Below are 27252 nucleotides of genomic sequence, written 5' to 3' on the forward strand. Positions count from 1 at the left end.
TCACAGGGAACAACACCAAGCAAGAATACTCAGAACTGCTGGAGGTCCTGAGAGGATCCCACAAAAGCAGCCCTGCAGGCTGGGATGTTAGGGAAGATGAATCAGGGAAACCTTATAAATATAATTGCTTAGCAAAAGATTCTGAAAATACGACACCTATAATCGAAATAGAAATGAAAGCTTACTTTGAGTTGTAGGGTACTGAGTCTTAGTTACTATATAACCTGAAAACAATAGCCTGGATACCCGAATGAGAATCTCTTTTGATTGAACAATACCTTTCTGCTGGCTGAGGGATCCAAAGGTCAATGTGGCAAAACAGAAGTCTAAAGAGTATTTTCCAGAGTTTAAAATATAACACAGTATGGTAATATAGTAGCTCTTATAGGCTGTATGTAGATTTTATAGGATTTTGTGTCTTATATCGGTTAGTCACTGTAAATTAGAATATTCATCACAAAAGGAAATACAATGCATTGTAACAAAGACCTCGCTCTCTTAACTCTTACCTCTCCTCTTAACCCTTAGCTCTTACCCTTCCTCATCCCCCTGTTCTCGCTCTCTCCTGCTCTCTTCCCCCTGCCCTTTGCTCTCTCGCTCCCTTCTCTCTCAGCTCTCACCCTGCTGTTCTTTCTCCCTCTCTCTTTGGGACTTCAGCCCAGGCTGGTGGCTGAAGGCAAGGCCCTTTTACCCACGACCCTTGCAATAAAATCACATGTTCGAGAATATACAGGTCAGCAGAATTCCTTGTCCCAGCCGTCCGCAGATTTGCCTACAGTGGATGTTTTCTCAAGGCTTTCTATTGGCATCATCTCTCACTCTAAGGCATGGGAAATGAGATCTCCACAGCTAACCAGACATTCTCTACAAGTTCCTCCACAAGCACATACATTGTGTTCCACTCAGCAGCTCCATTTTCTTGGGAAAACAATCCTCCTTCTCAAATTCACCCTCCCCATCACACAGGCCCAGCCCCTATTTAGTGCCACACGCAGGATCACTGCCAAAATATCCAACATTGCTCAACCTCAGAAACATGCTCTGTCTGTAAACCCACTCTGCATAAGATCTGGGCCCTTGTGCTTCCTCATCTTCTTTCATGATCACCACAAATCATATACAGTCTAAAATAATCTGACAGGCTTTTCCCAGCTACATGACCTTCACCATGAATGCTTTCCTCCTTTTCAGCAAGTGTAGGCAAAAATGCCAAAGAACTGGACGTATAGCTCATAAATATTTAGTGCCACATGCAGGATCACTGCCAAAATATACAACATTGCTCAAACTCAGCAAAATACTCTGTCCTTACACCCCACTGTGCATACGATCCAGATCCTTGTGCTTCCTAATCTTCCTTCATTATCAACAAAAACGACATATGGAATGTGTAAAACCCACACAGCATCTGGCAGGCCCTTCCCAGACACATGACCTTCAGCAGTAATGCTTTCCTCATTTTCAACAAGAGTAGGCAAAAATGCCAAAGAACTGTATGTTACAGTTCATAAAATTCTGTGATTTGAGCTGTGGCAGTTCTGATCCCAGTCTACACAAATTTGTTTCTTCAAGAGAAACTTGGAAAGTAACAAAGCACAGGACCACTCACAGTGTCAACCAAGTGGGACAACTTGTACCACATGAACAGGGATAATCAGGCAGGTTTCAGGGTCTTCCTGCAATTATCAGAACCATCCACATGTGACATCAGGACACACCATCTCTACTGAGACCAATTGTGCAGTGCACAAGTAAAGGAAGTTGAGCACATAAAGATTAAAATCCTTGTAAACCCCACCTGAGGAGGAGCAAGGAACCATCACAGCAAAATCTACAGCTGTGGGAACTACTGTGGAAGCCCACAACTACACGAGGACAGCAAGTTTAGGTGTTCCCCTCCCACAACACCATGAACCTGAACAAGTTGTTCCATCAGACAACACCCAGCACTCTCCATCTCACCACCTCTTACCAACACAGGGCCTACATCAGGCAGGGAGCAGCAGAAGACACAGTCCCTGGTGGAGAGACTCCGAACTGCAAAGGACATTGAGGACATTCCTGTATCACACTCTCATCTCATTATCAGGAAGGCCTCCCACTCCAGACCCTTAGCACCAAAGAAAGTATCCTCAGCAAGAACACTCCCTTCCCATCCTGTCTCACCCTTTCCTCTAAAACTCCTTCCCTCCCCTACTCTGAGACCTGTTCTAAAGACAAATATATAATCTCATGATATTTTCTTATGACAAGATCCAAGGTCTCTCCAAGGATTTTCAGTTTCCCACACAAGCCTTTCTGCCACTCATGGTCACCCTTCCCATCATAAAAGGGCCAGGCCCTACTCAGTACAACAGATCACAGTTTCCTTTCCTTCCACAAGGTTCCACATGACCATTGCTTATCCTTGCCAGCAATGACACACCAGAAAAATCCACAAATGGTATCATCAACACCGTCTATGGCAGATGTTCTGCTTCTGACACCTCATCTTTTGCACGGCTTCTCTATTGGAATATTGTTTTCGAAGGTGATATTGGAACCTCTAAACAGCAGTGGCACTAATTTTGTGCTCCCAGGGAAGAACCAATACTGTGGGGAGGACACTAACACATGATACTGCCTGTGTACCAGGATGTTATTTAAGAATTCGTGGGGAATGGTGATTCTTTAATGTTGGGGGCAATTTGTTTGTTTGTTCATTACAGAAGGGAAGATTTCCACTTTTAAAGCCCTCTTAGAGTCTTGATCATTGACGTTACAACTGATACAAATTTTGAGAGAACATTAAAGGACAGTGCACTTCACACTGTGTCTCTGGTCATGAATATAAATCCAAAGGAACGCAGGCAGCAGGAAAACAACAAAACAATTTCCCTCTTCAAACACACACCTTGGGTCGTCTCCCTGAATACTTTATACACTCTTCTCCCTGAGTACTTTATACTACTACCCACAACAACATGATACTTACAAAAGGATCAAAGGAACATCATCGGAAATTTTTGCCACAGCTACATTATTTTCTAAGTGAGTCTCAGAAAAGAATGACAATAGGGAATTATTGTCCTTGAATTCCCACATTTCACATTGCATCAGACCTTCACACATGACAATAATAAAAGGAGAGAAGGGCAGTTTTCAATGAAAAGACAAATGAATACCAGCACAACCAACACTCAGCAGGGGCAGTGAGGTGGTACACAGTGCCTGCGGGTCTGTCACCGCCACAGCCCGGCTGTCTTCAACTCCTTCACCCAGCTCGGTTGGAAATGCTACACACCAGCATCAGAACCCCCTTCTTGTCTGCAAATCTCACACCTCCGGGCACTGCTTGTAGCATGGGACAGTAATTTAACTCTAGAGCAGAACAACTCACATTCAGAGCCCAAACCCTCAGCTGCCTACAGTAACTGTTCGAAGGAGATGTCATATTTACATTCTGGACCATCCTCAAAAAGAGCCGGGGGCCGCGGAAAGGACACGGGGACAGATGCGAAGGGGCCTTTGGCGTCTTTAAGCACTCGCTAAGTACCGAACGTCCCTAAGCCGTGGGAACTGAGCCCGGCTTACAACAGCAACTACCCGGAGGGCAGATGAGAAGGAACAGAGAAATGAACGAGGGAAGCACCACTGACCGTGCCGAGGAGGGCGGAGGGCTCCGGCTGCGTGTCCTTGGGCGCGGCGCCGGGCGGCGGCGGAGGGAAGTTGGGGCTGAAAACCATGAGGTCGCTCTTGGCCGCGCCGTCCGCCACGCACAGGCTGCGGCTGTGGCGCTGCGAGTACGACCAGCTGCCCACTTCGCTGGCGCACACCAGCGTCGTGGGCCCGGGCCCCGAGAGCACGGCCGCCCGCGGCGCCCAGCGCGACGCCCCGTACAGCACCACGGCCAGCAGGAACAGGCTGGACACGGCGCAGATGGCCACCACCAGCCACACGTTGGTGGCCGCGCCGGCCGCCCCGGCACCCGCGTCCGCGCCCGGCGCCGCCCGCGACGACGACGACGGCGATCCCGCGGCCGCGGCCAGCGCCGCCTCCACCAGCGACACGCTGAGCGTGGCCGTGGCCGAGCGCGCCGGCTCGCCGTGGTCGCGCACGACGATGAGCAGCCGGTGGCGAGGCCCGTCCGCCTCGTCCAGCGCCCGCGCCGTGCTCACCTCGCCGCTGTAGAGCCCGACGCGGAAGGGGCCCTTGCCCCGCGGCTCCCACAGCTCGTAGCGCAGCCACGCGTTGTAGCCCGAGTCGGCGTCCACGGCGCGGATCTTGGCCACCACCTGCCCCGCCGGCGCCCCCCACGCCGCCCACGCCCACAGCGTGTCCGACGCCGACACCGAGCCCCCCGCCGCCTGCGCCGCCCGCGCCGCCTCGGCCGCCGCGCCGCCCGCCTCCGGCGCCGAGCCCGCGGGCGGCAGCAGCGCCGGCGCGTTGTCGTTCTCGTCCAGCACGAAGAGCTGCACCGTGGCGTTGCCGCACAGCGGCGGCTCCCCCGCGTCCACCGCGCGCACCTCGAACTGCAGCACCTGCAGCTCCTCGTAGTCCAGCGGCTGCAGCGCCCACAGACGCCCGCTCTCCGCGTCCACCGACACGTAGCTCGACGCCGGCCGCCACCCGCCGCCCGCCGCCCCCGACCACGACGACCACGACGACGACGACGCGGCCGCCGCGCCGCCCTCCCACACCGAGTAGCTGACGCGCCCGTTGCCCGCCTCGTCCGGGTCCCGCGCCCACAGCCGCGCCAGCTCCGCGCCCGCCGCGTTGTTCTCCCGCGCCAGCACCGTGTACACGGCCTGCGCGAACGCCGGCGCGTTGTCGTTCACGTCCGACACCGGCACCCGCAGCCCGCGGCTGGCGCGCAGCGCCGGCGCCCCGCCGTCCTCCGCACGCACCTCCACCTCGTACTCCGACACCCGCTCCCGGTCCAGCGCCTCGCGCAGCACCAGCGAGTACGAGCCCGCGAACGTCGCCTCCAGACCGAACGGCGACGCCGGCCACACCCAGCACCGCACGCGCCCGTTCGCCCCCGAGTCCCGGTCCGACACGCTCAGCAGGGCCACCACCGTCCCCACCGCCGCGTCCTCCGACACCGGCACCGACAGCGACGTCACCCGCACCTCCGGCGCGTTGTCGTTCACGTCCAGCACCTGCAATTCCACGCTGCAATGACCTGACAGTGGGGGCGTCCCGTGGTCTCTCGCCTCAATACGAAAATCAAATATACTGACTTCTTCGAAGTCGAGAGCTCCCGTGAGGTGAATCTCCCCCGTCTCCGGATTAACGGAAATCACATCTCTTCCACTCGGGGGAACGAAACTTGTTGCAGCAAAAGTAATTTCACTGTTAATTCCCTCGTCCGCATCCGTGGCATTCACCCGCCCCACGAGCGTCCCCACGGTAGCATTTTCAGGCAGTTGCACTTTATACACCGACTGGTTGAATTGGGGCGCGTTGTCGTTCACATCCACCACCAAGATCACCAGCTCCATTGTCCCTGTCAGAGACGGCCGGCCCCCGTCACTCGCCGTCAGCACCAACCGGTGAACGGGAATCGTCTCGCGGTCCAGAGATTTCGTTAAAACAAGTTCGGGTACAAGATTTCGCTCATTCGACTTTTGTAAATCCAGAGAGAAATACTCGCTGGGGCTGAGTGTGTAGGAGAGCTGCGCGTTCGATCCGATATCCGCATCCGAAGCACCCTCCAGCGGGAAACGAGACCCCGGCAGAGTGGTGAATTCCGCGATGCTGAGGTTTTTTCGGGCGGCGGGGAAGATGGGGGCATTGTCGTTGATGTCGGTGACCTCCAGCTCCACATGGAAGACGCGCAGCGGCCGCTCCACCAGCACCTCCAGGCGCAGCGCGCACGGCGCGCTCTTGCCGCACAGCTCCTCCCGGTCCAGCCGCGAGCTCACCAGCAGCGCGCCGCTCGCCCCGCTCACCTCCACGCTCGCCCGCCGGCCCTGCGCCACCAGCCGCAGCCGCCGCGCCTCCGCCTCGCCCGCCTCCAGGCCCAGGTCCTGCGCCAGACGGCCCACCACCGTGCCGGCCTCGGCTTCCTCCGGCACCGAGTACCGCACCTGCCCGCCCGCCAGCGCCCAGGCCGCCTGCAGCACCAGCACCCGCAGCGCCGCACGACAACGCTCCCCCATCGCCGCCGCCGCCGCCGCCGCTCTCTCCGCCGCTGCTGCGGCCGCCGCTGTGTGTGCCGGGCCCGGCCCGGTCCCGCACGGCTCCCCGCCGCCGCCCGGACGCACCGGCTCTGCTGCCCGGCCCGCGCCGCCCCCCCGCGCTCACAGCCGGGCTCTCCGCCGCACCGGGGCGGAGCCGCCCACACGCCGTTCCCGAGCCTGCAGCGACACCGTGCGCTGCTCCGCCGCCTCACACGCTCACACACAGCGCCTCTGCCTCCGCCCCGCGATGGGTATGTTTTCTGCCGTGTCTTCTGTCGTGCTACTCTTTTTCCCCTTATATCTTCCTTTTTCTTTGAAAGTAGACCTTCATTTCTTCTTTTCTTTCTTCCCTGCCTTTTCCTTTTTCTTGCATCCTGCGGTTCCTTCTTTACGGACATTTTTCCTTTCTCTTTCCTTTTTTTCTTTGTACTCTTTTCCGTTTCTTTCTTGACTGTCTTTTTTTCCTCCTTTTTATGCCACTCTCCATTCTATCCGCTCCTTTCCCTTCTCTTTCCACCCACCTGTATTCTTTAGCTGCACTGGAAACTCGTCAGTGTCCTCTGCCACCGCGGAGATCATTAAATGCGGAACCATCACCGCTAATAACAGAATATCGTTGCTGGAGAGCTGTGCTGCTCTTATCAAAGGGGTTAGGAACCAACTCCTCTCAATGTCTACAGATGTGGCCGGTGCGTCCTGGTCAGCTCTTTTATCCTCTGTTTTGTATTTCCATTCTGCCCTTCTTTCTACTTTCATTGTGGTTTGGAATGGTGTTGCTGGTTGGGCTCCGGTTTTTGGGAGGGGAGTAGTTTTTTAGTTATGTTGTTTTCATTGTAGCGAGTTCAATATTTTCTTTACTACTTCGGCTACTACTGCTATTATTATGAATATTTTTACTATTAATACCGCACCTCCGGCGCATTTTCGTTCACATCCAGCACCTCAAGCTCCACGCTGCAGGAAAGTGGAGGAGCCCCTTTATCCCTTGCTTCGATCTCCAGGTCATATGACTGAATCTCCTCGAAATCCAGATGCCCGTTTGTCCACCACTTGTCCTTCGGTAAAACTTCCCATTTCTCTACCGTGCAATGATTTCTTCCACTGTTTCTGTTATTCCACTTTTTCTTTGTCCTTTTTCCTTTTTCATCTCCCTGTTTATCTTCTTCTTTTTCGTTGCTTTGTCTTTTCCCTGCTTATCTTCTTCTTTTTGTTTGCTTTTTTCTTTCTCTCTAAGCTGTGTGGTCTTTCCCTCTCCTTCTCTACCGCTGCCATCCTTGTATCTTCTAGAATTTTTCCACTTGAGGAAATGTTTTTAGAATACTTACTCCACCACGTCATGAAGCACAGACAGGCCCTTTAGCAAAAGGGCGCTCCCAGCTCTCATTCCTCATGACAGAGATTTGCCTTCTGGTTATGCTCCACAACGGTGCGCCTGCTGCTTCCTCTCCCTTCAGGATCAAAGCCACATTTGGACCCTTCAGTCATCTCAACGACCCGATAAATAAATCGACAAAGCAATCACATCATAAAGAACAGCTTTGTTACATCAGAGAAGAGCCCACCCATTCAGACACCTAATACAAAAAATGCTCCAGAGTCTAAAGTGACCCAAGGGAGTCTCTGTTTTGCAAAATGAAATCCAGCAGACTCCAGCATGAAAAGCCTCCAAGAATGCTGGAAAAAAAGAAGCATGATGACAAAACATTCCTCATTTACCTCGATGAAGAACAATTCGGCCAGACAAATTTTTCACCTGCAGATCTATTAAAAAATTCACCACGGCATCACCACTGAAAGCATCCTCGGCATGCCCAACACATCTGCTCCTAGAAAAGCATTGAGGTCACCTCTCCATCTGTCTTTGCTGCCCACTTCTCACCCGGTGCCAGGGAGCAGCAGAAATGAATGAGAGCACACAATGGTGCTCCAAACCTACACGAATGTTAATTCAGGCAAAACTTGGTCGATCCAACATGAAGATACCACAGCTGGACAGGAACCAAAGTACACCTTGTGTCACACAGAGCCTCTGCTGGTAGCACTAACTCACCTGTAGCATCACTAGTTGCTTCTTCACAAAAACTAACCCCAGCACCAGGAGAATTTCTTTGAAAGGACACTGTCCCTTAAAGCCAGCTAGAAGACCAGCACCAGGGAGATGACTGATGCAATGTCCAAAAAAAGGCTGCTAGAACTAAATAAAGTTCAAAAAGTCTTCTGGATGACCAAGAAAAATCCACATCAATGGCAAGGGACTAAAGGCACACATGGCAAGTCACTTGATAAGCTGTAATATCACAGGGAACAACACCAAGCAAGAATACTAAGAACTCCTGGAGGTCCTGAGAGGATCCCACAAAAGCAGCACTGCAGGGTGGGATGTTGGGGAAGATGAATCAGGGAAACATTATAAATATAATTGCTTAGCAAAAGATTCTGAAAATATGAAACCTATAATCGAAATAGAAATGAAAGCTTACTTTGAGTTGTAGGGTACTGAGTCTTAATTACTATATAACCTGAAAACAATAGCATACCTAGTTGAAGGAGAATCTCTTTTGATTGAACAATACCTTTCTGCTGGCTGAGGGATCCAAAGGTCAATGTGGCAAAACAGAAGTCTAAAGAGTAGTTTTTAGAGTTTAAAAAATAATACAGTATGGTAATATAATAGCTCTTACAGGCTGTATGTAGATTCTATAGGATTTTGTGTCTTATATCGGTTAGTCACTGTAAATTAGAAGATTCATCACAAAAGGAAATACAATGCATTGTAACAAAGACCTCGCTCTCTTAACTCTCTTACCTCTAGACTCTTACCTCTCCTCTTAACTCTTAACTCTTATCCTTCCTCATCCCCCTGTTCTCGCTCTCTCCTGCTCTCTTCCCCCTACCCTTTGCTCTCTCGCTCCCTTCTCTCTCAGCTCTCACCCTGCTGTACTTTCTCCCTCTCTCTTTGGGCCTTCTCTTCAGCCGAGGCTGGTGGATGAAGGCAAGGCCCTTTTATCCACGACCCTTGCAATAAACCCACATGTTCTAGAATATACAGGTCAGCAGAATTCCTTGTCCCAGCCGTCTGCAGATTTGCCTACAGTGGATGTTTTCTCAAGGCTTTCTATTGGCATCATCTCTCACTCTAAGGCATGGGAAATGAGATCTCCACAGCTAACCAGACATTCTCCACAAGTTCCTCCACAAGCACATACATTGTGTTCCACTCAGCAGCTCCATTTTCCTGGGAAAACAATCCTCCTTCTCAAATTCACCCTCCCCATCACACAGGCCCAGCCCCTATTTAGTGCCACACGCAGGATCACTGCCAAAATATCCAACATTGCTCAACCTCAGAAACATGATCTGTCTGTAAACCCACTCTGCATAAGATCTGGGCCCTTGTGCTTCCTCATCTTCTTTCATGATCACCACAAATGATATACAGTCTAAAATTATCTGACAGGCTTTTCCCAGCTACATGACCTTCAGCATGAATGCTTTCCACCTTTTCAGCAAGTGTACGCAAAAATGCCAAAGAACTGGACGTATAGCTCATAAATATTTAGTGCCACATGCAGGATCACTGCCAAAATATACAACATTGCTCAAACTCAGCAGAATACTCTGTCCTTACACCCCACTGTGCATACGATCCAGATCCTTGTGCTTCCTAATCTTCCTTCATTATCAACAAAAACGACATATGGAATGTGTAAAACCCACACAGCATCTGGCAGGCTCTTCCCAGATACATGACCTTCAGCAGTAATGCTTTCCTCATTTTCAACAAGAGTAGGCAAAAATGCCAAAGAACTGTATGTTACAGTTCATAAAATTCTGTGATTTGAGCTGTGGCAGTTCTGATCCCAGTCTACACAAATTTGTTTCTTCAAGAGAAACTTGGAAAGTAACAAAGCACAGGACCACTCACAGTGTCAACCAAGTGGGATAACGTGTACCACATGAACAGGGATAATCAGGCAGGTTTCAGGGTCTTCCTGCAATTATCAGAACCATCCACATGTGACATCAGGACACACCATCTCTACTGAGACCAATTGTGCAGTGCACAAGTAAAGGAAGTTGAGCACATAAAGATTAAAATCCTTGTAAACCCCACCTGAGGAGGAGCAAGAAACCATCACAGCAAAATCTACAGTCGTGGACACTACTGTGGAAGCCCACAGCTACACGAGGACAGCAAGTTAGGTGTTCCCCTCCCACAACACCATGAACCTGAACAAGTTGTTCCATCAGACAACACTCAGCACTCTCCATCTCACCACCTCTTACCAACACAGGGCCTACATCAGGCAGGAAGCAGCAGAAGACACAGTCTCTGGTGGAGAGACTCCGAACTGCAAAGGACATTGAGGACATTTCTGTATCACACTCTCATCTCATTGTCAGGAAGGCCTCCCACTCCAGACCCTCAGGACCAAGGAAAGCATCCTCAGAAAGAACACTCCCTTCCCATCCTGTCTCACCCTTTCCTCTAAAACTCCTTCCCTCCCCTACTCTGAGACCTGTTCTAAAGACAAATATATGACCTCATGGTATTTTCTTATGACAAGATCCAAGGTCTCTCCAAGGATTTTCAGTTTCCCACACAAGCCTTTCTGCCACTCATGGTCACCCTTCCCATCATAAAAGGGCCAGGCCCTACTCAGTACAACAGATCACAGTTTCCTTTCCTTCCACAAGGTTCCACATGACCATTGCTTAACCTTCCCAGCAATGACACACCAGAAAAATCCACAAATGGTATCATCAACACCGTCTATGGCAGATGTTCTGCTGCTGACGCCTCATCTTCTGCACTGCTTCTCTATTGGAATATTGTTTTCGAAGGTGATATTGGAACCTCTAAACAGCAGTGGCACTGATTTTGTGCTCCCAGGGAAGAACCAATACTGTGGGGAGGACACTAACACATGATACTGCCTGTGTACCAGGATGCTATTTAAAGAATTCGTGGGGAAAGGTGATTCTTTGATGTTGGGCTTGATTTGTTTGTTTGTTCATTACAGAAGGGGAGATTTCCACTTTTAAAGCCCTCTTAGAGTCTTGATCATTGACGTTACAACTGATACAAATTTTGAGAGAACATTAAAGGAAAGTGCACTTCACACTGTGTCTCTGGTCATGAATATAAATCCAAAGGAACGCAGGCAGCAGGAAAACAACAAAACAATTTCCCTCTTCAAACACACACCTTGGGTCGTCTCCCTGAATACTTTATACACTCTTCTCCCTGAGTACTTTATACTACTACCCACAACAACATGATACTTACAAAAGGATCAAAGGAACATCATCGGAAATTTTTGCCGCAGCTACATTATTTTCTAAATGAGTCTCAGAAAAGAATGACAATAGGGAATTATTGTCCTTGAATTCCCACATTTCACATTGCATCAGACCTTCACACATGACAATAATAAAAGGAGAGAAGGGCAGTTTTCAATGAAAAGACAAATGAATACCAGCACAACCAACACTCAGCAGGGGCAGTGAGGTGGTACACAGTGCCTGCGGGTCTGTCACCGCCACAGCCCGGCTGTCTTCAACTCCTTCACCCAGCTCGGGTGGAAATGCTACACACCAGCATCAGAACCCCCTTCTTGTCTGCAAATCTCACACCTCCGGGCACTGCTTGTAGCATGGGACAGTAATTTAACTCTAGAGCAGAACAACTCACATTCAGAGCCCAAACCCTCAGCTGCCTACAGTAACTGTTCGAAGGAGATGTCATATTTACATTCTGGACCATCCTCAAAAAGAGCCGGGGCCCGCGGAAAGGACACGGGGACAGATGCGAAGGGGCCTTTGGCGTCTTTAAGCACTCGCTAAGTACCAAACGTCCCTAAGCCGTGGGAACTGAGCCCGGCTTCCAACAGCAACTACCCGGAGGGCAGATGAGAAGGAACAGAGAAATGAACGAGGGAAGCACCACTGACCGTGCCGAGGAGGGCGGAGGGCTCCGGCTGCGTGTCCTTGGGCGCGGCGCCGGGCGGCGGCGGAGGGAAGTTGGGGCTGAAAACCATGAGGTCGCTCTTGGCCGCGCCGTCCGCCACGCACAGGCTGCGGCTGTGGCGCTGCGAGTACGACCAGCTGCCCACTTCGCTGGCGCACACCAGCGTCGTGGGCCCGGGCCCCGAGAGCACGGCCGCCCGCGGCGCCCAGCGCGACGCCCCGTACAGCACCACGGCCAGCAGGAACAGGCTGGACACGGCGCAGATAGCCACCACCAGCCACACGTTGGTGGCCGCGCCGGCCGCCCCGGCACCCGCGTCCGCGCCCGGCGCCGCCCGCGACGACGACGACGACGACGATCCCGCGGCCGCGGCCAGCGCCGCCTCGGCCGCCTCCACCAGCGACACGCTGAGCGTGGCCGTGGCCGAGCGCGCCGGCTCGCCGTGGTCGCGCACGACGATGAGCAGCCGGTGGCGAGGCCCGTCCGCCTCGTCCAGCGCCCGCGCCGTGCTCACCTCGCCGCTGTAGAGCCCGACGCGGAAGGGGCCCTTGCCCCGCGGCTCCCACAGCTCGTAGCGCAGCCACGCGTTGTAGCCCGAGTCGGCGTCCACGGCGCGGATCTTGGCCACCACCTGCCCCGCCGGCGCCCCCCACGCCGCCCACGCCCACAGCGTGTCCGACGCCGACACCGAGCCCCCCGCCGCCTGCGCCGCCCGCGCCGCCTCGGCCGCCGCGCCGCCCGCCTCCGGCGCCGAGCCCGCGGGCGGCAGCAGCGCCGGCGCGTTGTCGTTCTCGTCCAGCACGAAGAGCTGCACCGTGGCGTTGCCGCACAGCGGCGGCTCCCCCGCGTCCACCGCGCGCACCTCGAACTGCAGCACCTGCAGCTCCTCGTAGTCCAGCGGCTGCAGCGCCCACAGACGCCCGCTCTCCGCGTCCACCGACACGTAGCTCGACGCCGGCCGCCACCCGCCGCCCGCCGCCCCCGACCACGACGACCACGACGACGACGCGGCCGCCGCGCCGCCCTCCCACACCGAGTAGCTGACGCGCCCGTTGCCCGCCTCGTCCGGGTCCCGCGCCCACAGCCGCGCCAGCTCCGCGCCCGCCGCGTTGTTCTCCCGCGCCAGCACCGTGTACACGGCCTGCGCGAACGCCGGCGCGTTGTCGTTCACGTCCGACACCGGCACCCGCAGCCCGCGGCTGGCGCGCAGCGCCGGCGCCCCGCCGTCCTCCGCACGCACCTCCACCTCGTACTCCGACACCCGCTCCCGGTCCAGCGCCTCGCGCAGCACCAGCGAGTACGAGCCCGCGAACGTCGCCTCCAGACCGAACGGCGACGCCGGCCACACCCAGCACCGCACGCGCCCGTTCGCCCCCGAGTCCCGGTCCGACACGCTCAGCAGGGCCACCACCGTCCCCACCGCCGCGTCCTCCGACACCGGCACCGACAGCGACGTCACCCGCACCTCCGGCGCGTTGTCGTTCACGTCCAGCACCTGCAATTCCACGCTGCAATGACCTGACAGTGGGGGCGTCCCGTGGTCTCTCGCCTCAATACGAAAATCAAATACACTGACTTCTTCGAAGTCGAGAGCCCCCGTGAGGTGAATCTCCCCCGTCTTCGGATTAATGGAAATCACATCTTTTCCACTCGGGGGAATGAAGCTGATCGCGGTAAAGGTCATGTCGCTATTACTTCCCAAATCCGGATCCGAGGCATTCACCCGCCCCACGAGCGTCCCCACGGCAGCATTCTCCGCAAGCTGCACTTTATACACCGACTGGTTGAACTGGGGCGCGTTGTCGTTAGCGTCCAAAACTGAGATCACCAGCTCCATTGTCCCTGTCAGAGACGGCCGGCCCGCGTCACTTGCCGTCAGCACCAACCGGTGAACGGGAATCGTCTCGCGGTCCAGAGATTTTCTTAAAACAAGTTCGGGTATAAGATTTCGCTCATTCGACTTTTGTACATCCAGAGAGAAATACTCGCTGGGGCTGAGTGTGTAGGAGAGCTGCGCGTTCGATCCGATATCCGCATCCGATGCGCCCTCCAGCGGGAAACGAGACCCCGGCACAGACGATTCCGCGATGCTGAGGTTTTTTCGGGCGGCGGGGAAGATGGGGGCATTGTCGTTGATGTCGGTGACCTCCAGCTCCACATGGAAGACGCGCAGCGGCCGCTCCACCAGCACCTCCAGGCGCAGCGCGCACGGCGCGCTCTTGCCGCACAGCTCCTCCCGGTCCAGCCGCGAGCTCACCAGCAGCGCGCCGCTCGCCCCGCTCACCTCCACGCTCGCCCGCCGGCCCTGCGCCACCAGCCGCAGCCGCCGCGCCTCCGCCTCGCCCGCCTCCAGGCCCAGGTCCTGCGCCAGACGGCCCACCACCGTGCCGGCCTCGGCTTCCTCCGGCACCGAGTACCGCACCTGCCCGCCCGCCAGCGCCCAGGCCGCCTGCAGCACCAGCACCCGCAGCGCCGCACGACAACGCTCCCCCATCGCCGCCGCCGCCGCCGCTCTCTCCGCCGCTGCTGCGGCCGCCGCTGTGTGTGCCGGGCCCGGCCCGGTCCCGCACGGCTCCCCGCCGCCGCCCGGACGCACCGGCTCTGCTGCCCGGCCCGCGCCGCCCCCCCGCGCTCACAGCCGGGCTCTCCGCCGCACCGGGGCGGAGCCGCCCACACGCCGTTCCCGAGCCTGCAGCGACACCGTGCGCTGCTCCGCCGCCTCACACGCTCACACACAGCGCCTCTGCCTCCGCTCCCTATTGCCGTGCCTTCTGCGCTCTGTCCCTCTGAGCTCTTCTTATTGTTCTTACCTCTTTTCCTTTATCGCCTCCTTTCTGCTTGCATAGGTTCATTTCTTTCCCTCCTCTTCTCCTTCTTTTCTTCCTTTCATTTTTTTTTCTCTGTCTTCTTTCGCTTTTTCTTTCCCTTCTTTTACCTTCTCTTCCCATAGTAGTTTTCCCATTCCTTTCTGTTGCGCTTCCTGATCGCCATCCTTTTCATTTATTACCCTGCGGTTTCTTAAAGTAATTTTCCTTTCCAGTCTTTGCTGCTGTTTTCCCGTGCCGGAAATTCGCCAGTTGCCTTCTGCGTTGCTGTGGAGGCCATCAAAGTCGGAGCTCTCCCCTCTTAATTACGATATATCAGCACTCATTATGCTCTATCAGCGCTAACTAAGCTATATCAACGCTAACTACGGTATCAGAGCTGGGGTGTGGTGCTCGAACCGGGAAAACGCTGTTAGGCTCCAACTCTACTCAGCGTCTAAACATAAGGCCGGTGCCTGTCGATGAGGTTATCTTCCTTTTTTTTTCTCTTCAGTTGTCTTCTCCATTGTTACCTCCCGGCTCCCTTTCTGTCTTACTTTTTACTTGTGTAGTCGCCTTCATTTATATATCCTTTTCTCCTTCATTTTCTTCTGCTATTCTTATTCTTCTTTTTTCTTGCTTTCCTTTCTATTTTCTGGTTCTCTTTTCTATGTCATATTCATGTTGTTAACTGTCATATTTTTTACGCCCCCCTTCTCATTTCCTTTCCTTATCCCTTATGTCCTTCTATTTCCTTTACTAATATTCCTTCCAAATGTTTATATAAAACTCTCAGTGAACTTGTCCTTCGGTAAAACTTCCCATTTCTCTACCGTGCAATGATTTCTTCCATTGTTTCTGTTATTCCACTTTTTCTTTGTCCTTTTTCCTTTTTCATCTCCCTGTTTATCTTCTTCTTTTTCGTTGCTTTGTCTTTTCCCTGCTTATCTTCTTCTTTTTGTTTGCTATTTTCTTTCTCTCCAAGCTGTGTGGTCTTTTCCTCTTCTTCTCTATTGCTGCCATCCTTGTATCTTCTAGAATTTTTCCACTTGAGGAAATGTTTTTAGAATACTTACTCCACCACCTCATGAAGCACAGACAGGCCCTATAGCAAAAGACCGCTCCCAGCTCTCATTGCTCATGACAGGGATTTGCCTTCTGGTTATGCTCCACAACGGTGCGCCTGCCGCTTCCTCTCCCTTCAGGATCAAAGCCACATTTGGACCCTTCAGTCAAGTCAACGACCCGAGAAATAAATCGACAAAGCAATCACATCATAAAGAACACCTTTGTTACATCAGAGAAGAGCCCACACATTTAGATATCTAATACAAAAAAAGGCTCCAGAGTCTAAGTGACCCAAGGAAGTCTCTGTTTTGCAAAATCAAACCCAGCAGACTCCACTATGATAAGCCTCCAAGAATGCTGAAAAAAAAAGAAGCATGATGACAGCACTGTCCTCATTTGCCTCGATGAAGAACAATTCGGCCAGACAAATTTTTCACCTGCAGATCTATTAAAAAATTCACCACGGCATTGTCACGGAAAGCATGCCCAACACATCTCCTCCTAGAAAAGCATTAAGGTCACCTCTCCATCTGTCTTTGCTGCCCACTTCTCACCCGGGGACAGGGAGCAGCAGAAATGAATGAGAGCATACAATGGTGCCCCAAACCTACAGGAATTTTAATTCAGGCAAAACTCGGTCGATCACACATGAAGATACCACAGCTGGACAGGAACCAAAGTACACCTTGTCTCACACAGAGCCTCTTCTGGTAGCACTAACTCACCTGTAGCATCACTGGTTGCTTCTTCAGAAAAAGGAACTCCAGCACCAGGAGTATTTCTTTGAAAGGACACTGTCCCTTAAAGCCATCTGGAAGACCAACACCAGGGAGATGACTGATGCAGTGTCCCAGAAAAGGCTGCAGAACTATATAAAGTTCAAAAAGTCTTCTGGTTGACCAACAAAATTTCGCATCAATGGCAAGGGACTAAAGGCATGCATGGCAAGTCACTTGATAAGCTGTAATATCACAGGGAACAACACCAAGCAAGAATACTGAGAACTGCTGGAGGTCCTGAGAGGATCCCACAAGAGCAGCACTACATGGTGGGTGCTTTCTCAAGGATTCCTATTGGAATCCTCTACCACTCTAAGGCATGGGAAATGAGATCTCCACAGCTAACCAGACATTCTCCACAAGTTCCTCCACAGTGACACAGACTGTGTTCTACCCAACACCTTCATTTTCCTGGAGCAACACTCCTCCCCACTCAAATTCACCCTCCAAACCACATAGGCCCAGGCCCTATTTAGTGCCACACGCAGGATCACTGCCAAAATATCCAACCTAATCCCACAGAATTCTGCATGAGAACATGCTCTCCACTCCCAAGACATCCATTCTGAGAAATACATTAGAGGCCACCCTCCATCTGTGCTTGCTGCTAACTGCTCAAACCATGCTGGAAGAAGCAAGAAAGAAATGAGAGCGACTGTGGTCTAATCTGGGAGTTATACAGTATTTCAGGTTGGAAGGAGGCCACAAGGATTGTTGAGTCCAACTCCCAATCTAGACACATTTGGTCAATCTAAGATGAAGACACCACAAGTAAAGAGGAAGAAAGTTTCAGCTGTCTCTCAGACTCATCTTCAGCAAGAAGCCACTTACCTGTAGCATCACTGCTTGCTTCTTCAGAAAAGAAATATTCTCAGAGCAGCAAATTGCTTCTAACACTAGCAGAGACTGTTTGGTACAACGGATAGAAAATAATGATGTGCATCCTAGAAAAGCCTTGGAATCATTGGGCAAAGCTCAGCGCACTTCTATCACGAGGGATGGGCACCCTAAAGCTAAGGAAGGACATTGTCTCAACATCAGCCTCAGCTCAGGAGCATGGAAAAGTCATCCTACACACTGATGGAAAATTACCCAAATGTTTGCAACCAGAAAGCTGCCAAAACTCAGTATTTCGTATTGTCTGGTATTACCAACACATTGCAAACACGAGAGACAGAAAAACAAGACAGTGAGAGCTTGGTAAGAAGGGAGAAGAAAGACAAATAATCCAGTCCCACTGTATTGAAATGCAGGAAGAGAACAATGGGGCGTAAGGATATGCAGAACTTCTGGAGAAATCCCAGGTATTAGTAATGTCTGTGGAGCCTCTTCTTGATATTTTCTAATAGAATCCTCCGTCTCACATCCTGGGAAACGGCAACTCCACCTGAGCACACATTCTCCATTCCTTCACCAAAGACACAACTGTTCTGCAGATCATCTCCCTCAGGCAAGAGTCTTCCCTGCTAAAGCTCATCCTCATCACATGCCCAGGCCATACCTTGTGCCACTTGCAGAATCTCTTTCACAATATCACAAAACCTGCCATAACATTGTCCTTTGCATATCCTCACCTTCCCTTACAACTGGCACAAGGAATATCTCGAGGGATATGAAGCCCCCCACACTCTGGCAGATTCTTCTCATCTGCCTACACATCATGATTTATGCCTTTTCAGCAATCTCTGGTGGAAATACCACAGAACATGAGAACTGACTCCTCAAGAACTTTATGACATAAAGGCATGTCTGTTGTCACCCCTGTCGGAGTCGCGGGATGGCCAGCCTCATGCTATCATGGTCAGCTGGCATCGATTTATTGCTCTAAAGTCATCATACTTATACAGACAGTAATTAGCTCATACATATGCACAAAGCGAACATTCTTATTGGTGCCTACATCCTTACCTAAGTATTACATACATGTCTCTTAGTAACAACCACAAATTCCTTATCATGTCCTTCAGCTCCCTTATCTTGCAGCTACAACTTATCACATAAGCAGGATGTACATCCTGTTGTTGCATTCCGACCTTGATGCCTAAATTCCAACCAGCTGCATAGCATCGTGGCCTTTTCTATGCAGCCACTCTGTAGCAAGACTCTCCACACACCCCAGTCCACATGGAGCTGACACTTTGAGAGAATGAGAGCAAATGCCAAAGCACAAAGCACCCCATCATATCAGCTGGATGGGAGAATTTGTACCATGGAGAACCACAGCTGGGCTGCTGTGCAGGGATTTGTGTGTACATCAGACATCAGCCACCTGTGACAACACGACACCTAAATTCTACCAAGAATAAATTTTCAAGTCTTTAAGTGTGGGAAGTTGAATGAACAGAAATGACGTCCACATTACCACGTGCCTTTAAAAATTACCCTGAGGAGGCCCAAGGAACCATCATGGAAAGAACTGTGGCTATGGAAGCCACTATAGATGCCCACCACAATACAAGGACGGGAGGATGAAGTGCTACTCTCCTAGAAAAAGTTGTCCTAAATTGGAATCAAAGAGTTGATTGGGAATTAGCCAGTCTCCATGCCACACCCTCTTTACTGACACCTTGTCTGCCTCAGGCAGACAACAGCACAAGGGATGTCTCTGGTGGGAAATATTCATAACTTCAAAGGACATGATGGGCATTAAACTACCATGGAATTAACTCAGCACCCAGAAGGCCTTCAACTCCATACCTTTAGGAGCCCAGGAATGGATCTTGGGAAGGAAACCTGTGCTCATCCTGCCCCATCATTTTCTCTACTCATCCCCCATTCCCTACTCTGGGACGTGTTCTCCAGACAACAGCATCAGCTCACATTCTTGTCTTCTTATGACACGGCCCGTGGTCTTCCCAAGGATTTCCAGTCCCCACACACTGTGAGGTCACACTTCATATTATGACATGGTCAGGGCCTACTCAGCCCCACTGCCGTGTTCACCTCATCTCCTGTGGCTCCCCCAGCCTCAGCCGGAAACATTACATTGGAGAATATTGTTTATAGAGGTGATGTCAGGACAACTCTAAAGGCAATGGCCATTGACAGAACGTTGTGAAAGACCAACCCAAATGCTGAAAAATACATCAGTGCCAGCAATGATACCTACTGCACAGGAAAATGAGGTGTCCAGTATGGATTGTGGGGTGTTTTTGTTGTTGTTCTTGGGGGATTTTTGTTTGTTTCTTTGTTTAATAGTGTTTACCAGGCGTTTTCAAGCAAGTGGCTGATGAATGCAAATAATAACATAACATGCAAACAGGACAGTGTATGGTCATGCCACCTCACTGGACAATGCAGCTGCAATCCACTTCAGAAAGGCAAGACAAAGAAAAGAAAACATACACTTCAGGTCACAATCCTCTGCCTGCACACCTTCTACTGGTAACTAGAATAAAATCACACTTGCAGAAAGAACAGAGAAAAAGTGTATAAGAACTTCCCTGCTTCCACAATGAATCTGGTAAGCCAAGAAAATGGGAGAAATTACACCAAGAGAAGAGAGAATAGTGAAGTCACATTTATCATCTTGCATCACCTCCCTGATGGAGGAGAGTCAAACAAGAGTACTGAGTTCTTCATAGGAAACCACATTAAGTACCAGCATGATCAGCAGTCAGCAACAGTGACAGCACAGTGAATAGTACCTAGGGGACTGTCTCATGACATGGTGCACGTCTCCCCAGGGACTTTAAGTGCCATTAGACACATCTCACTCCTCCAGGTCAACCTTGATACCAGGAAATGGCCAGGGTGTCCACAATGCCATAGCCACATTCGCCTCTGCAACCTGTCACTGCCCCCTTCACCTCCACAGGGCTCACTGCAGCTTCTGCACACTACTGCCAGCAATGAGAGCACCATCAAAAACATACAGATGGTGTCATATAGACCATGCCCAGCGCTCTACTCCTTCTAAAACTGATGTCAGAATAACACCAAATGACGATGGCATTGATTTCATGTTGTAATAGAATGAATTATCGTTGTCAAGGACCCCAGTATAAAGTAGGAGAATTTATGTTTCAAGTTTTGTTACTATGCTTTCTTCTTAGGGATTTTGGTGCTTGCTTGGCTGGGTGAGTGTATTCTTTCTTGGCAAATTTCCAGGGCTTTTGAAAGGACATGGCTCCTGATACAAATATTCCAAGAATATCACAACAAGCCAGTGTAGGTCACGCCAATTCTCTGGCCAGGAATGCAAGTCTACAACCATTCCTTCAATGACAGCACAAACCCCAACACAGCTGATGTTATATATGCTGTGCTCAGCAGACTCCCTGTAGTTGACCCTTCATCTTTTCTGCTGCTTCAGCTATTCTGGGTGGAAATCCTAATCACCTGCAAGTTCTGTCACTCTCCTGAAATGCTGGACATCTATTTGTAGACACAGTTACCAGGAGATCTCTAATGATAACAAGCATTGATTACATGATCCCATGGAAAGAAACAACTCCTGATGAACACAGCAGGGTAAGGGATAATATCCTTTAGAGGTACATTTGTGTATTTTAAGAGACTGTTTCTGGATAACTCAAAACTCTGCTGCTGGGGCTACAAATATCGAAAGAATGTTATGACAAGCAAGTGTCAATCTCCAGGCAGAAAAAATAAAGTACATAAAATGACTTTGAGCAGAGAGGGGGTTATGGAAAAAAACAATTCCATTTTCTTACACTGACCCTGAAATTCCAACCCCTCCGTAAACCGATTATAATGCTATCCAGAAAATCCACCACAGCGGGAGAAACCCTTGAGGCCTCAACTGTAACCTTTCAGCACGTCACTTGAACAGAGCAGGAAAGAGGGCACAGGTTTTGACAGTGTTGATACCGGCTCAATCAGCACTCAGGAAAGGCAGTTCAGCGGTCCATGGTGCCTGGGGGATTGTCACCACTACATCCTGCGTGTCTTCACCTCCTTCAGCAAGCGAGGGTTAAAATGTTACACACCAGCAAGGGAAAGTGCTGTCAGCAGAGCTGACACCTCGGTGCACCTATTCTTACAGTCAAGAGAGATTTCTTTCTAGGGGATAGCAAACGTAGGAGAGAACAACCCTCACTCAAAGCAACAAACTCAGCCACGGTCCGTAAATTTCCTGCAGGATCCCGGAAGACATTTCCCCAGCTCACTAACAACTGGAGAGCCCCGGAAAGTACCCTCCGGCAGATAAAAAGGTGCCGTTACGATTTTAAAGATTCAGCCAACATTCCACTGCCCTCAGGCCGTGGGGCCGGAGCCACGCTACAAACAGGAACTGCATTGGGGACTGTGAGATTTGGCCGAGGGGGGAGAGAAGGAGTAAAGGCGAGCAAAGCAGTGCCACTGACCGTGCCGAGGAGGGCGGAGGGCTCCGGCTGCGTGTCCTTGGGCGCGGCGCCGGGCGGCGGCGGAGGGAAGTTGGGGCTGAAAACCATGAGGTCGCTCTTGGCCGCGCCGTCCGCCACGCACAGGCTGCGGCTGTGGCGCTGCGAGTACGACCAGCTGCCCACTTCGCTGGCGCACACCAGCGTCGTGGGCCCGGGCCCCGAGAGCACGGCCGCCCGCGGCGCCCAGCGCGACGCCCCGTACAGCACCACGGCCAGCAGGAACAGGCTGGACACGGCGCAGATAGCCACCACCAGCCACACGTTGGTGGCCGCGCCGGCCGCCCCGGCACCCGCGTCCGCGCCCGGCGCCGCCCGCGACGACGACGACGACGACGATCCCGCGGCCGCGGCCAGCGCCGCCTCGGCCGCCTCCACCAGCGACACGCTGAGCGTGGCCGTGGCCGAGCGCGCCGGCTCGCCGGGGTCGCGCACGACGATGAGCAGCCGGTGGCGAGGCCCGTCCGCCTCGTCCAGCGCCCGCGCCGTGCTCACCTCGCCGCTGTAGAGCCCGACGCGGAAGGGGCCCTTGCCCCGCGGCTCCCACAGCTCGTAGCGCAGCCACGCGTTGTAGCCCGAGTCGGCGTCCACGGCGCGGATCTTGGCCACCACCTGCCCCGCCGGCGCCCCCCACGCCGCCCACGCCCACAGCGTGTCCGACGCCGACACCGAGCCCCCCGCCGCCTGCGCCGCCCGCGCCGCCTCGGCCGCCGCGCCGCCCGCCTCCGGCGCCGAGCCCGCGGGCGGCAGCAGCGCCGGCGCGTTGTCGTTCTCGTCCAGCACGAAGAGCTGCACCGTGGCGTTGCCGCACAGCGGCGGCTCCCCCGCGTCCACCGCGCGCACCTCGAACTGCAGCACCTGCAGCTCCTCGTAGTCCAGCGGCTGCAGCGCCCACAGACGCCCGCTCTCCGCGTCCACCGACACGTAGCTCGACGCCGGCCGCCACCCGCCGCCCGCCGCCCCCGACCACGACGACCACGACGACCACGACGACGACGCGGCCGCCGCGCCGCCCTCCCACACCGAGTAGCTGACGCGCCCGTTGCCCGCCTCGTCCGGGTCCCGCGCCCACAGCCGCGCCAGCTCCGCGCCCGCCGCGTTGTTCTCCCGCGCCAGCACCGTGTACACGGCCTGCGCGAACGCCGGCGCGTTGTCGTTCACGTCCGACACCGGCACCCGCAGCCCGCGGCTGGCGCGCAGCGCCGGCGCCCCGCCGTCCTCCGCACGCACCTCCACCTCGTACTCCGACACCCGCTCCCGGTCCAGCGCCTCGCGCAGCACCAGCGAGTACGAGCCCGCGAACGTCGCCTCCAGACCGAACGGCGACGCCGGCCACACCCAGCACCGCACGCGCCCGTTCGCCCCCGAGTCCCGGTCCGACACGCTCAGCAGGGCCACCACCGTCCCCACCGCCGCGTCCTCCGACACCGGCACCGACAGCGACGTCACCCGCACCTCCGGCGCGTTGTCGTTCACGTCCAGCACCTCCAGCTCCAAGCTGCAGTGACCCGACAGCGGAGGAGTCCCTTTATCTCTTGCTTCGATCTCGAGGTCATATGACTGAACCTCCTCGAAATCCAGTTGCCCGTTTGTCCTTACTTCCCCGGAATTTTTGTCAATTATGAATAGGTCCTGAACTTCAGAAGAAATCATTTCGCTAAAAGAATAATCTATTTCTCGATTACTTCCCTCATCTTTATCTGTCGCTTTTAACTGAAAAAACACGGTTCCCGGGGCTGTATTTTCCGGCAGCTGCACTTTATACACCGACTGGTTGAACTGGGGCGCGTTGTCGTTCGCATCCACCACCAAGATCACCAGCTCCATTGTCCCTGTCAGAGACGGCCGGCCCCCGTCACTCGCCGTCAGCACCAACCGGTGAACGGGAATCGTCTCGCGGTCCAGAGATTTCCTTAATACAAGCAATACAGAGACTTTTTTTTCATCTTTGGATTTCACTTCCAAGCTAAAATACTCGCTGGGGCTGAGTATGTAGGAGAGCTGCGCGTTCGATCCGATATCCGCATCCGAAGCACCCTCCAGCGGGAAACGAGACCCCGGCACAGACGATTCCGCGATGCTGAGGTTTTTTCGGGCGGCGGGGAAGATGGGGGCATTGTCGTTGATGTCGGTGACCTCCAGCTCCACATGGAAGACGCGCAGCGGCCGCTCCACCAGCACCTCCAGGCGCAGCGCGCACGGCGCGCTCTTGCCGCACAGCTCCTCCCGGTCCAGCCGCGAGCTCACCAGCAGCGCGCCGCTCGCCCCGCTCACCTCCACGCTCGCCCGCCGGCCCTGCGCCACCAGCCGCAGCCGCCGCGCCTCCGCCTCGCCCGCCTCCAGGCCCAGGTCCTGCGCCAGACGGCCCACCACCGTGCCGGCCTCGGCTTCCTCCGGCACCGAGTACCGCACCTGCCCGCCCGCCAGCGCCCAGGCCGCCTGCAGCACCAGCACCCGCAGCGCCGCACGACAACGCTCCCCCATCGCCGCCGCCGCTCTCTCCGCCGCTGCTGCGGCCGCCGCTGTGTGTGCCGGGCCCGGCCCGGTCCCGCACGGCTCCCCGCCGCCGCCCGGACGCACCGGCTCTGCTGCCCGGCCCGCGCCGCCCCCCCGCGCTCACAGCCGGGCTCTCCGCCGCACCGGGGCGGAGCCGCCCACACGCCGTTCCCGAGCCTGCAGCGACACCGTGCGCTGCTCCGCCGCCTCACACGCTCACACACAGCGCCTCTGCCTCCGCTCCCTCACGGCCGTGCCCTCTGCCGTGCGTCCCACGGCTCTTCTTTTGATTTTCTTTTTTTTTTTTTCCTCATCTTTTTTCCTTTATCGCTTCCTATTTTCTTGCACAGGCTTATTTCTTTACGTCCTCTTCCCCTTCCTTTCTTCCTTCCATTTTTTCTATTTTTTTTATTCGTTTGCCTTTCATTTCTCTTTCCTACTTATTCCTTTATAGTCTCCCTATTCTTTTCTAGTGTCGCGTTTCCTGCTCACTGTCCTTCCCTTTTATTGCCCTGTCCTAATCTTTGAGCCATTTTCTCTTCCTTTCCAATCTTGGTTCTTCTTTACCCGCGCTGGAAATCCGCCAGTTGCCTCCGGCGCCGCGGTGGTGGAGACGATCTAACTTGGTGCTCTCAGGACTAATTAAGCTATATCACCGCTAAATATGCTCCATCAGCGCTAATATGCTATATCAGAAATAATTACGGTATATCAGCGTCGGGGCGCTGTGCTCGAACCCGGGAAAAGGCTGTTGGGGACCAGCTCTACTCAGCGTCTAAAGATAAGGTCGGTGCCTGATGATCAAGTCCTTCATCTGCCTGCTTTTCTCTTCCATTCTCTTCTTTCTTTGTTACTTCATTGCTTCCTTTCCTTCCTACGTGTTGTTTGTATAGTACCCTTCATTGATATATCCTTTCGTCCTCCATTTTCTTCAGCTATTCTTACTCTTCTTTTTTCTCTTTTTTTCCATCTGTTTCCTGGTTCCCTTTCCTATGTCTTCTTCATGTTCTTAACTGTCTTATTTTTTACCTCCTCTTGTCACTTTCCTTATCACTTATGTCCTTCTATTTCGTTCACTAATAATCCTTCCGAATGTTTATATAACACGCTCAATGAACAAGTCCTTTGGAAAAAATCCTCATTCCTCTTCCTTGCAACGATTCCTTCCATTGCTGCTCTTATTCCACTTCTTCTTTGTCCTTTTTCCTTTTTCTTCTTGCTTTCTTTTTTTTCTTCTTCTTCTTTTTTGCTTCTTTGTTCTTCTTTCTCTCTTCACTGTGCAGTATTTCCCTCTCCTTCCATTCTTGCTGCCATCCTTGTATCTTCTATTAATTTTTTCCACTGAAGGACATGTTTTTAAAACAGGTACATCACCATGTCATGAAGCACAGATTGGTCCTTTAGCAAAATGGCGCTCACAGCTCTCATTCCTCATGACAGGGATTTGCTTTCTTCCTTTCCTCCATTAACATGCACCTGCAGATTCCTCCCCCTTCAGAATCAAAGCCACATTTGGAGCCTTCAGTCATCTCAACCACCCGAGAAATAAATCAACAAAGCAATCACATCTTAAAGAACAGCTTTGTTACATCAGAGAAGAGCCCACACATTCAGACATCTAATACAAAAAAACGTTACAGTGTCTAAGTGACCCAAGGAAGTCTCTCCTTTGCAAAATCAAACCCAGCAGACTCCAGCATGATAAACCTCCAAGAATGCAGAAAAAAAAGAAGGCAAGATGCCATCACATTCCTCATTTGCCTCGATGAAGAACAATTCGGCCTGACTCACTATTCACCTCCAGAGCTATTAAAAAATTCACCACGGCGTTGTCACGGAAAGCATCCTCGGCATGCCCAACACATCTCCTCCTAGAAAAGCATTAAGGTCACCTCTCCATCTGTCTTTGCTGCCCACTTCTCACCCGGTGCCAGGGAGCAGCAGAAATGAATGAGAGCACACAATGGTGCTCCAAACCTACAGGAATTTTAATTCAGGCAAAACTCGGTCGATCACACGTGAAGATACCACAGCTGGACAGGAACCAAAGTACACCTTGTGTCACACAGAACCTTTTCTGGTAGCACTAACTCACCTGTAGCATCACTGGTTGCTTCTTCACAAAAACTAACTCCAGCACCAGGAGTATTTCTTTGAAAGGACACTGTCCCTTAAAGCCAGCTAGAAGACCAGCACCAAGGAGATGGCTGATGCAATGTCCCAATAAAGGATGGCAGAACTGTACAAAGTTCAAAAAATCTTCTGGTTGACCAAGAAATATCCACATCAATGGCAAGGGACTAAAGGCACGCATGGCAAGTCACTTGATAAGCTGTAATATCACAGGGAACAACACCAAGCAAGAATACTGAGAACTGCTGGAGGTCCTGAGAGGATCCCACAAAAGCAGCACTGCAGGGTGGGATGTTGGGGAAGATGAATCAGGGAAACCTTATAAACATAATTGCTTAGAAAAAGATTCTGAAAATATGAAACCTATAATCGAAATAGAAATGAAAGCTTACTCTGAGTTGTAGGGTACTGAGTCTTAGTTACTATATAACCTGAAAACAATAGCATACCTAGTTGAAGGAGAATCTCTTT

At 52.7% G+C, this 27252-nt stretch overlaps 2 protein-coding genes and 1 pseudogene across 2 annotated transcripts; all 3 read right to left on the bottom strand.

Annotated features, from left to right (window-relative positions):
* Positions 1-3581: 3581 nt before the first annotated feature.
* LOC136367741 (protocadherin alpha-6-like) lies at positions 3582-6143 on the bottom strand. The gene has a single exon (XM_066329538.1). The coding sequence runs from the start codon at positions 6141-6143 to the stop codon at positions 3582-3584; it is 2562 nt and encodes an 853-aa protein (XP_066185635.1).
* Positions 6144-12061: 5918 nt separating this feature from the next.
* On the bottom strand, positions 12062-14629 carry LOC136367742 (protocadherin alpha-6-like). The gene has a single exon (XM_066329539.1). It carries the CDS (start codon positions 14627-14629, stop codon positions 12062-12064), a length of 2568 nt encoding a protein of 855 aa, XP_066185636.1.
* Positions 14630-21969: 7340 nt separating this feature from the next.
* On the bottom strand, positions 21970-24636 carry LOC136367680 (protocadherin alpha-2 pseudogene; annotated as a pseudogene).
* Between the last annotated feature and the right edge of the window lie 2616 nt (positions 24637-27252).

Source organism: Sylvia atricapilla, chromosome 14, assembly GCF_009819655.1.
Source record: "Sylvia atricapilla isolate bSylAtr1 chromosome 14, bSylAtr1.pri, whole genome shotgun sequence".
NCBI classification, from domain to species: Eukaryota; Metazoa; Chordata; class Aves; order Passeriformes; family Sylviidae; genus Sylvia; species Sylvia atricapilla.

Coding starts and splice junctions, on each gene's coding strand:
- LOC136367742 (XM_066329539.1), bottom strand. CDS start 14,629: ATGGGGGAGCGTTGTCGTGCGGCGCTGCGGGTGCTGGTGCTGCAGGCG.
- LOC136367741 (XM_066329538.1), bottom strand. CDS start 6,143: ATGGGGGAGCGTTGTCGTGCGGCGCTGCGGGTGCTGGTGCTGCAGGCG.